At 37.8% G+C, this 12,500-nt stretch overlaps 1 protein-coding gene across 1 annotated transcript in view; it reads right to left on the reverse strand.

The window, feature by feature from the left end:
• Nucleotides 1–12,500, reverse strand: part of LOC106867812 (FERM, ARHGEF and pleckstrin domain-containing protein 1) — a 303,490-nt gene that overhangs the window by 37,614 nt on the left and 253,376 nt on the right. Inside the window, exon 12 of the mRNA XM_052976041.1 lies at nt 10,268–10,692. Within this exon, the coding sequence (XP_052832001.1) occupies nt 10,268–10,692 (425 nt within the window). The remainder of the gene's footprint in view (nt 1–10,267; nt 10,693–12,500) is intronic.

Genomic DNA, 12,500 nt, shown 5'->3' on the forward strand with positions numbered 1-12,500 from the left:
CACTCCCTTTTTGAAGGGTCTATCATAGAAATCATGAAATGTGTGCGAGTTTAGTATTTAAAAAAATTTTTTTTTTTTTGTGTGTTTATATATATATATACAATACTTTTAATTTTTACATTTGTGGTCCCCAAACGCGGCAATATATATATATATATATACATATATATATATAATATAAAATTAAAATATGCAAATGAGATTGTGATAATTTTACTACAATCATCACACTTATAGATATAGAAATGTTAAAAAAAAAAAGAAGAGAATATTTAAAACAGGTGTTCAAAAATTAATACTTTTCAGTCTTCTGTCCAGTCATTTTATACATCATGTTAACCTTCCGGATCCTAGACCATTATCCCTTAACCACATCACACTGTTAACCCACTAATCAAAAATGTTATAGTAGATGTTCTTCAGTCACTGGCAATACTTGTTCAACTTAATCTGAACAGATCACCACCAGAAAGGTAGATTTACTCAAATGCAAATATATAGGATTAGAAAAAGATAAACCAAGCTGTTGTGCTTATGTCAGGCTGGCACTGTTTTGCAATCGTGGGGTACTTTGATGCAACATAAACATTAGCAGCAGGATGTTCTTCTTGTCATTAACCCCTTATAGGATTTTTTGAGTTCAGGGATCTCTCATCTCATACATCTTCAAAGGTGCAAAGCCAGCAGATGTTTTGTTGATGGGAGAAATGACGACAACGTTACAACGTGTAACTTGTGATTCTGGACGAAGCACAAATATTCTTCATTTCCATGAAGCTTGTTGGGTATATGGTCGTGCACAGGTGGTGTAGCAGTCAGCACTGAATGAGTCAATGAATGGACAAATAAATATAATAAATAAATATTGATGATGTACTATGAATACCAAAACAGTGTGTATTGATGCTGTCTCACCACTCTCTCTCTCTCTCTCTTTTGATGTTCATCATATTTTTGTATCTCGTTGAGCCGAGCTCTTATGTTTAATGAAGATTATCATCATAATCACTTATTTCAGTGTGATCTTTGACTATGTAGCTAAAACAGGTATTTTATTATTATTGTTGTTGTTATTGTTAAGATAAATCAAAGCCATAGGTTTTCTTTAAGGCCATGCTGTATCTCTGCTTTTGTTGCCTGGCATTTTTTTAAAAGTCACAACTGACTCTAGGTGTCTTTGTATGTATACAAGTTAATTAGGGAACCTTAAATCACAATATATATATATATATATATATATATATATATATATATATATATATATATATATATATATATATATATAGTTACTGCTAGGACATCGTTAACCTGTGACATGTCTATTATTTCTTCTGTTAATTATACCACTTGTTTTACGAGTCTGTTATTACTTGACACACACCCCACCCACAAACATCTGTAACAGTCACCATTATTACTCTTTAAATCATCAGGAAATACAGTCATTGCCAATGAAAGAGGCCTATAATCAGAAGCATTCCAGCCACAACCTTATAGTGTTCTTATTCAATTTAGAGCTACATTATCTAACATCTCCTTCCTTCCCTTTCTCAGATAGCAGGCAGCGATTTAAGGGGAACTTGGCTATTTTGAACAGATCAACATATTACCAAGAAGTTTATCGCTGTTCCTGAACTATTTGATAAATAAAATAGTTTCCATTTTTGTTTCACATCCATTTTTACTCGCTAGCATTACTGAGACATTGTTTACAGTTGGATGCTCTTCCTGTCATTAACATTTATCTGTTTTTTTTTCAAGTTCAGGGATCTCTCTTCAAAAGGCAGAAAGCCAGGAAAACAACATTACAACTTGTAGCATGTGGTTTTCAGAGAAATAAATATAAAGAAACACACACACACACACACACACATGTACAAATATGATAATCTTTTTTTCTGTTTCAATCAATGAAATCCACTCACAAAGCTTTGATCGGTTGAGGGCTATAGTACAAGACATCTGCCCTTGGTATCCCGCAATGAGACTGAACCAGAAACTACTGGATTACAAAATGAACTTCTTAACTACACACAAATGGTCTCTAAACTTTAGCCCTTTCCTACAGATAAGGGAGTCCATTTTACAAGAGAGCACATTTATTCTGTGGCTTAAGATTCCATTGTATTCTACTGATCTCTGTGCACTGGTCCTTACATAGTTATTCCTCTGAGGGAGATTGATTAACCTAGTGATTGGCATATTGATCCCTTTAATGATGGTGCTATCCTTTTAATGAACCAATTTGTCCAGCCAGCTGGTGTTGAAATGGAAATGAGAAAGTGGCATCAGTTTGCCAAGAAGCTATTGAAATAGTAGAGTGCCTGGTGATAATTATGATAATGAAAGGAGGGAATGTCTTGGGAACAATAACAACCAAAATCATCATCATCATCATCCTTATTCCATGCTGGCAAGGATTGGATGGTTTGGGATGAGCTGAGTCAGAAAACTGTGTTAAGCTCCAATGCCTGCTTTGGCATGGTTTCTACAAATGAACACTCTTCTTTAATGCTAACCATTTTACATAGCACCAGCATTAGTGAGGTTACCAAGCAACTTGCAAAACAAGACCCCTCAATTGAGCAGTATAAATGGAGGTGCTTTGTGTCAGGTATGATAAAGAGACTGAAGGAGGGTCACGCAGTAGGGGTGATACATTTTACTCCAACCAACACGGGTTGTAAAATTTGGAATTAAGATCCACACAGAACTTCTTTCAGAAGACAGTACTACTAGAAACAGATTAGATTCCGAAGAACATTCTTGAAATATGAGGACTTGAAATGTAAAATTAGAGGGACTCTTAGGCATTTGCTATTCCTCTCTTTCTCTACATCAACAATTAGTAGAAGACTGACCTGTTGAAATGGCGATAATAATGATTATGATTTCTGAGATTGGTAAGTGGACTAATGTGTGTTTTACTGAGCTTGGATGTTATAGAATGGTCCAACATATTCAAATTGGAAACTGAAATAACTCAGTAATAATGATAAAGGTTTCAAATTTTAACATAGGGCCAGAAATCTGGTGTGTGTGTGTGTGTGAGAGAGAGTGAGTGAGAGAGAGAGAGAGAACAAGTTGATTACATCAACCCCAGTGCTTGACTGCTACTAATTTTATCAACCCCAAAAGCATGAGAGGTAAAGTGACTCTGGCAACATTTGAACTAAGAACAATTATGACAGCAATAACAACAACAATGATGCCTTTAAGTAGTCTTAATGGCAAATGGCAGGAAATACTACTCCATAGTAAATACCCAGAAAGAGTTTATGTTGATACTGACAAAACTCCTAGTGTTCTCTGGCTTAAAATCAGTGACAAACATTTATCATAGCAGCCCAAGATCAATGTCTACCTACAGGCTAACATCTTAAAGAATGGCAGTAGGCAAACATGTTGAGTGTGTAAAAAAACAACCTAAAACTGTCAATCACGTTGTCTCCATGTGTAGCTTTTCTTGCACAATCAGAGTATTTCAACAGGTATGAGAGAGCTATAGCTGCACAGTATATCCACTGGGTGATATGCAAGGACCTGGACCTTCCCCATCAAAGAAACTGGTGGGAATACAAACCACCTCCAGTGCTTGAAAAAGATCATATCTCATCCTATGGAACTTTTCTGTTCAAACTGACAGAAAGGTAGACACAAATAGACCAGGTATTATAGTTAAGGATTTCAGAGGAAAATCATGTCTCCTCATTGATATGAGTGTCCTCCAAATTGATATAAATGTATCTGTGAAGACCTACCAAAAGTTGAGCAAGTACAAAGATCTTGAAATAAAAATGGCAGAATGTGAAAACTCAAGACTAGAACAATATCCACACTTGTAAGTACCCTTGGAATAATAGCAAAAGGGCCAATTATTATCAATCTCATATACCAGAGAATCCAAAAATGGAAGAAATTCAGAAAATAGAACCCATAGGGACTCACATTTTCTAAAACAATACTTATTAACCTAAGGTACACAAAACAACATTCTTCCTCCAAAACATGGCAGTTATCACCTTTCCTAATTCCTAATCATAATGCCTACTTGAACTCAAGACTTGTCTTTTGAGGTCTTTCGGTGAGACTTGGACACAGGTTGTACAAGCACAAAGCAAAATTCAATAATAATAATAACAACAACAATAATAGAGATCTTTTCTCTTTCCTCCAGTACAGAAGGAGACATTGTTTCCAGCCTTTCTTAACTCCTTGCTGAATGATATTTTCCAGAAGACATTATTATTATTATTATTCAAATCTTAGAGAGTAAAAATGAGAGGAAAATAAGGATCTTTCTTTTTTCTTTTTGAGAGACAGGTGTCAGAGAGTAAGTGGGAGTTGTCCAATTGAGATTATTTATTTTTAAAAAATATTTTTCGATATTACCCACCCCACTCTATCCTACACTACCTCAATATTTTCACATCACTTTTATTCTCCTACATCCATACTAGTAACACTGGGATGATGTTATGCAAATTTGGGTTGTTGCATATTGTTAGGTTAAACTGTTTTTCTATAGGTTGGTTAAGATAACTGACATGTCTCACATGGAATATGGTTAGAACTAGTTCAGCAGAGAAATTTGTTTTTCCTATCTACTGGATCTGGAAAAAGTGACCAAGGTGTATGCAGATCCTCCTGATGACCAATTAGTTTGATCCCATTAATGTTCCTATTAAACCATTGTTAAGTTACTGTATACATACATATACACACACACACATAACATAAACTATATTTTCTTATTTTACAAGGATAAAATGCTGGAAATATTGAGGTTATGGCCAAGGCTATGACATGCAAAAATCTCCAAAACCTTGTATTCAGCCATGTGCCAGTGACAACAAAAATAAACTGCTTTATAGGGGTCATTTTTCTTTTTCTTTTCTTTTTTACTAACCAAACTATCTTCCCTTTCTTTGTGGCAATCATTCAACTGTGAAGAAGAGTGGAACTCTGTCAGTCAGACAGGCTGGGGCAGGTAGAGTAATATGACTTGCCAAAAAAGGTAACAACAACAACACAACTTAATATGAAAATTGATAAATAATAATAATCCTTTCTACCATAATCACAAAGCCAGAAATTTTGGGGAAGGGGACCAGTCAATTACATTGGCCCCCAGTACTCAACTGGTACTTATGTCATCGACTCCAAAAAGATGGAGGACAAAGTTGACCTTGGCGGGATTTGATCTCAGGATGTAAAGATGGATGAATGCCACTAAGTATTCTGCCAGTTCGCCATAATAATAATAACAATAACAATAAAAGTATGCGATGAATCAAAGAAGTAGGACAGTACTGAGAACATTATCAAAGTAAAATATTACTCTAACAACACTATGTTGATAATGATATATATATATATATATATATATATATATATATATATATATATACACACACACACACACATATATATATATATGCACACACACATACATACATAAATAAATACATGCATACACACACACACACACACCTACCTATACATAGGGTATTGTATATACAGAATCATTTGAAATTTAATTTTGGAAAAGTTAAGGTATGATTTATTTTAGTCCATATTACCTCACGTAATGTGCGTACACATACTGAGAGAGAGAGAGAGAGAGGACTCTAACTGCAAGTGAATGATATGTAGGGTGTGATGATGTAGTAGTTAGTACTCCACAAAGGTACTTAGCAGCAAATGTACTCTGATACTGGATGGAATACAGACACTGCGTGCATATGTGTGTGTGTGTGTGTGTGTATTAGTACATATACACCCATGTAATATCAGTACATATGTTCTGGAATAGTTCCTTAGTACATGTACTAGGATTTGATAGTACAGATATTTTGAAAGAGTATTACATACACACACAAACACACATACACATTAATAAATATTCAAACACTCGTATTTTCAATACAACATGCTTGAAAGCAAAGCTGTCTGTTACACACACATATGTACATGTGCATATGTGTCACAATTACAGAAATTGGTAAGCACGCTTGGATGAAAACACATCTGCTAAATCATATTACCAAAATGTTATTGTATGCGCTTAATTTTCATATGAGTACACATGATTGAAATTATAATAACAATAACAATAATAATTGCCCAAAACAACTTTGAAAGATTATAAAATATTTTCATGTGTGAAATTTCCCAATTTAAAATGGAATTGCTGCCAGAATTGGGTAGAAATTAAAACGATGCCTAAATCATTAACAGATCAGCTATTTTGATGTGGGGTAATTAGTAAAGTCTTGTGTGAGGCTCGTTTCTGCGTAAGGGTTCTGATAAACGGCAGCGCTAGTTCGTTGTTCCTTTTGTGAACCATCAGCAATTGTGTTGTCTGGAGAGAGAGGCGATAGTTGTGAGCTGTCTGGAGAGCTGACGATTGCAGAGCTATCAGTTTCCTGAAAATCGGTATTGTCTGATGACGATTCGCAGAAGGTCTTGTAACTCGGGTCTTTCGAGTCGCACCTTCCTCGGAGTTCGAGTGAAGATATCTCTAAATTCAGTTCCACCATTTTTGCATTGGCCATTTCGATGGACCCTTCTGAGTCAGATAAGGATCGAGATTCTGAATGTGGTGAATTGCCCGAGGCACATTCGGTTGGGCTATGTGGGATGTCAGGGCTAGAACTTGCAGTCACAATAAATTCCGGGATTGTAGAAGAGACCAAAGAACACTTGTAGTCAGAGCTTTTGCTCTGCAAGATTTCATCTTCGTCACTTGATTCCATCTTGGTCATATCAAGATTTTCCAGTTCTTCTAAAGGGTCGGCATTCATAAGCTTCTTTTTGTTTTCATTATCCGACTCTCCCGAAGAACTTTCACTGGAACTCTGAGAGTGTGGTAGTGACATGGACATTCTGTTGGAGTGGTTTGAGTAGCCCTCACTCGTCTCGCTGTCTCTCAAGCAAGATGTTGTGCTCCCATTGAAGTCTTCAGAATCCTCGTCAGTATTGAGCTGTTCCAGTGGCTCCAGTAAGTCCTGCATGTCTAATGGATAGTCATCAAGAGGACTGTCGACAAGGCTGGAATCATCGGCATCATCAGTGACCGAGTGACGTTTGGAAGCTACATAAAACTCACCTGAATTCTGTTTCTGCTGCTGCTGCTGACTTTCGGAATACAGCGGAATGCTTTCATCAGTAGACTGTAATTTTGATGAATCTGAAGTGCTGTCTTCCTCTCGGATGGTAGCCAGCGGTTTTGCAGGGGAGACAATTGAGTCCTGTTTCACAAGACACTTCATGTCTGTAGATTTCTTCCTTACACTGTCACCACTGGATTCATTGGTAAGTGTTGATCCTTGGCTAGGCGGAGGCTTGAATGTACTAAATGTTATTTTCCTTTCACTTTGACTCAGATCGTTGTCCTGACTCAATAACAGAGCTGCTACGCAAGCTGGATCGTCACGCAAGTTATTGTTGCCAATGTCGTCGACACCGTCTTGCAGTGTTGTCAACAACAAGCTCTCGGCTGCGGCAGGCGTTCGATGGAAATTCTTGCCGTCAGTTGGATGGGAACTGGTACTCGCTGCCTGCTGCTTACCGTAGTCCTCGGTGCCGGCCGAAACCAAACTTGAAACAAATGTACATTCGCTTGAATTGGATATCTTACTGGAGTTAGTCTTCGTAAAATCAATATTGTCGTTTTCATTATCTTCCTCCTCCTCCTTTACTATATCATCATCGTCATCGTTGTCGTCATCATTGTTGTTGTCAATAACAACAGTTCTTTTGATAGAAATTACATATGCAGGTTCTGGTAAATGAGTGAAGCCTTTGTTTTTCAAAATGGAGCGGCATACTGGGGTTGTTTCAGCTGGTTGTTCATCTCTGGAGTGGCTGACACTATCTTCATTTCCACTTACCTGCCGCTGCTGGACAACCGGATCATCCGTTTGGTCTGCTTTCGTGTTACCCGTCTCACCAGTTGGACTTGTGGTGTGATCAATGGATGAGAAACTGTCTTTCGGTGGAAGATTCCTGAATGTAACAAACTCACCACTTTCCCTTAAATTATTAGCCGAAGGACTGGCTTCTTTGTCTTTCCCTGTAACATCATCATCTACAGCAACTGTATTTATTTCTACTGTGTCATCACTGGCTTTTATCACTGGTCGGTCCTTTTCTATAGCAACGGTGTCTTTTGCCATAGCAACAGCATCCTTTGCCACAGTGACAGTATCCTTTGCTGCGGTAGACTCGTCCTTTGGCTGGACAGAGATTGGCTTTTTCACACGCTTCTGGATCTGTTGAAGGATTTCCTTCTCCAGCGATGGGCTTGTTGTATCATCTAGACAAGAGTAACTAGTCTTGGGAGGCAGTTTATGGTAGCTAACTAACTCGAACCTTCGTGGACTAACAGGAGACCTGTCGTTTGGGGTTCGACAAGAAGGGGACCTCCGGTTTGGGGATGGGCCTCTAGAAGGCCGAGGGATGTGGTATTCGTTATTCAAATTCAATTTGTCAACTGGAAGGTTTGATAGGGGCCGACTCTCTCCGCTACTTTCACAGTGAGTGTCTGTTAAGGCAAACAGTTCCGTTTCGTCCTTCAACTCTTTGTCTATTTTCAAGCGCCGATGTAAGATGTAAGGTATGTCTTTGATTAAATCACTTCCGTTAATCAAGTTTATTGGTTTGCTAAGTTTCTTCATCTTGTCTTTGTCCGTGTTGATTTTGTTTTCTTTCAATAAGTTTTCATTTGTCACAAAAGAAACATTGTTTACAGTGTTGTTATTGTTGTTCGACTTATTTGGATTTGTTACGCTATTGTCATGCTTACTAGAATTCTGTGAGTTACCAATATTGATGGTTGGCCAGTTGTCAATGGTACCATGATTGGTCTGATAGCAGTTGTTGTTATTGATGAAATTATCAGACATCACTTTCTCACACGATTTCTCATCAATTCCCGCAAACTTTGGATCATTTACACTATCAACTATACCGGAATCTCGGAAATGCTTTTTGCAATCGTTGTCATGAGGAGGATCAAAATCTAACGACAATTCTTTATCGGTCAGTGATTTGTCGAGTTCCTCTCCGGAATCTGTCAGCTTTGGAGTTTCCTGGAATTTGTCGTTTCTGTTGTTGGTGGCCAAACTCAAGTCTGTTGTGTCGAGAGTGCTGCAAGTCTTTATCTCATCAATACAAGAAATTCCCGAGTCAGACTTTGGAAGATGTTCATCTTCCTCATTGACCTTTGACATTTCGCTAAAGCTCCTATCACTAAGTGACTTGCTCAACGGTAGACGGGGAATGTTTTCAAATGCAACCGTGTCTTCTCCACCTTCCTCGACCACATCGTCCGTGGTTGGGCTGGTATCAGTCTCGGTAATGAATTCGCTCGACTCATCTGTAGGAACAGAGAAGTTATTAACATTGATGTCATCTACTGCAGAATCCCCTCCAGCCTCTTCGTCTTTGTTTGCAGTAGAGTTATCTTGTGATTCTTCATTCAAGGCTAAAAACAACTCACCAGTATCCTTACCCTTTGCAGTTCCTTCATTTACAACCACACCCACACAAACGTCAACATCCTTGCCCCTATCCTCTTCCACTGACATGCCACCCTCACCTGTGTTAGTAATAATGTTGTTGTTTAGATGATTGTTGTTAGTATTACCACTGTCTATAGTCCAAGAGAGAACACGCTCCTTGGCCTTTTCTAGTTTTCCTGTACCATGTAACCCTTCATCAAACTGAGCAGAGAGTTTCCTAAGAGAATCGCAACAGTCAACATCTGTATGGCTCGCTATCTCTTCCAATGACACATTGTACTCTAACTTGTCAACTGAGCCCTCGTCATCGCTATGATTATTGTCATCGTTTTCGTCATCACTGTCACTGTCATCACTATTGCTATCATCGTCATCGTCACTACGGTCGTAATCACCCTCTTCTTCCCTAGTGTATTTACCTGTAATTCTATTATCACTCTCTACACATTTCATGGGGACACCATCTAAATCATCATCATCATCATCATCATCATCATCATCATCATCCTTTACATCGTCATGGTCATCGTTACCATTTTTGTCAATAAGAGACCCCAGAAAATGAACGGATTTGGGTATGTGGGGAGCCGAATTATTCGATTTGTTACGAATTTTGACACTATTACCAGCAGGGGGGTTCAAAATGGGAGTTAACTGAACATTATTATCATTGTCATTTGCAATTTGATTGGCTGACGAACTTTGCTGCTGCCTAGTAGAACTTAAACTAGTGGATATACCATTGAAATCTGACTTAACACTTCTGCCGGGGACATGATCGCTGGACTCTGCATTCTCTATGCTTTGAGCGGCATTTGTTCGACTGCCGCCGACATCCTCACAATTCTCGTCGGCATTGTCGTTCTCGAGTTTATCGTGCTTGGTAGCCATAGCCGGTTGGCTGTGACTGCGTGCTGACTCGAGTTTTGGTGAATTCAAGGAGCGGCTTCCAGACAACGAACTTTCACTGTGCACCTCAGCAGTTTCGACCCTCGCCGAAGAAGTGATGCAGTTGTTGTCCTGTGCGTTTTCAGCCAACACATGCGAGCCACTTGAGGCGGTGCTGTTCTGGCTGACATGGAAATCTGAAGAATTTAGAGTAGTTGTTTTCTGATGACTTTTTGGTGTGGCACTTGTACTTCTGCTATTGCGACCACTCACAGACCTGCAACAATAAAACAGAACTAAATTACTAAGAGCTCATATAATACATCACAAACTACTGTCGCCAAAAACAGAAACAGAACTGTAACAAAGACATCATCCATAAAATTCTATAATTAATATAAAAAAAAAAATTTTTTAAATGGTTTCAAATTTTGACACAAGGCCAGCAATTTCAAGGGAGGAGATAAGCTGATTACATCAACCCCAGTGTTCAACTGGTTCTTATTTTATTGACCGAGAAAGGATGAAAAGTGAAGCTGACCATGACAGAATTTGAACTCAGAACATAAAGACGGATGAAATGCTGCTAAGTATTTTGGCTGGTGTGCTAATGATACTGCCAGCTTGTTGCCTTTTTAATAATAAGTATATACGTACATGTATACACCCCTCCCCATATATATATATATCAAAATAAGCAACAGGATATCAAGTAGTGATGCAATATGACCATTTCAAGGAGCTCCATTTAATTGAACAATGCAATCATTACATCAATTTAAAATCAGTGCCATCTTCAGCTGCACAAATAAATAAATAGAATTTTAACAAGTAGGACACATTAATATAATTTTTCTCATATATATACATATATATATATACATATAGACACACATGAATACAGCAATAAGTGTTTAGAGTGACTGCTTTCCATTAAGTCTGTGTTAACCTTAATTTTGTCTCTTAAACATTTTATATAAATCAATTTTTTAATCTAAGAAAATATTTTGAAACAAACACACACAGACAAAAATAGTTCAGCTCTGAGTCAATCCTTAACTTTTTAGCATCCAAACTGGCCAAATCTGGCCCAAATATTCTACTTGTTTTAGGTTCAAACTGGCCAGATCCAGCCTCTCACACCTACCTAATAGTGTCATTCAAGTAATATACAATCACATCATCAAAACCATGAAGCTATGGTTAATTCAAAGCAATATGGATTAGTAAGCATTACATTTGCCAGAATAATCTGAATGCTAAAGGGTTAAACTCTTCCAGCCCATGACCATCCAGCCTTTTAATCAGGCAGTGTCTAAGGTTCATATATATAGTCTAATACATACATGTGTGTGTGTGTGTGTGTGTGTGTGTGTGTGTGTGTGTGTGTGTGTGGTTGTATTTCAGAAAAGTCATCTCCATTAATTAAACACAAACTGTTATTGTTTTTCTCTACGTTTTTCACTCACACATCAGTTTCTAATTAATGGCAATGAAAACACCACTAACACACATTAGTATTGACTAAAATGTACTGTCACGCACACATATATATATATTACACATACATACATATATATATATATATATATTTAAGGTGTGTTCCAGAAGTTTTGAGACATTTTTAGGAGAAGCAGTTATAACTGTCCTTGATTATTGCAATGTTAGTATATCATTACTATGCATCTTATTCCAGATTGAAGGAGTGTATTTAAAGTCCTGTAACACACTTTGAACACACCCTACTAAACACTGCTTGTCACAGCTAACTAGTTTGCAGAATGCAGTCAAGTGTGTGAAGACAATTTCAAAGCTGACTATGCAATAAAGTTTTCTGTTAAACTGGGTAAAAACCATCACAGAAACTTATGAAATGGTTCCCACTCCTTATGGGTTTGGGTGAGCTGGCAGAAACGTTAGCACGTCGGGCGAAATGCTTAGCGGTATTTCGTCTGCCGTTATGTTCTGAGTTCAAATTCCGCCGAGGTCGACTTTACCTTTCATCCTTTCGGGGTCGATAAATTAAGTACCAGTTACGCACTGAGATCGTTACGCACTGTCTGTCCTTGTTTGTCCCCTCTATGT

The sequence above is a fragment of the Octopus bimaculoides genome, chromosome 23 (assembly GCF_001194135.2).
Source record: "Octopus bimaculoides isolate UCB-OBI-ISO-001 chromosome 23, ASM119413v2, whole genome shotgun sequence".
NCBI classification, from domain to species: domain Eukaryota; kingdom Metazoa; phylum Mollusca; class Cephalopoda; order Octopoda; family Octopodidae; genus Octopus; species Octopus bimaculoides.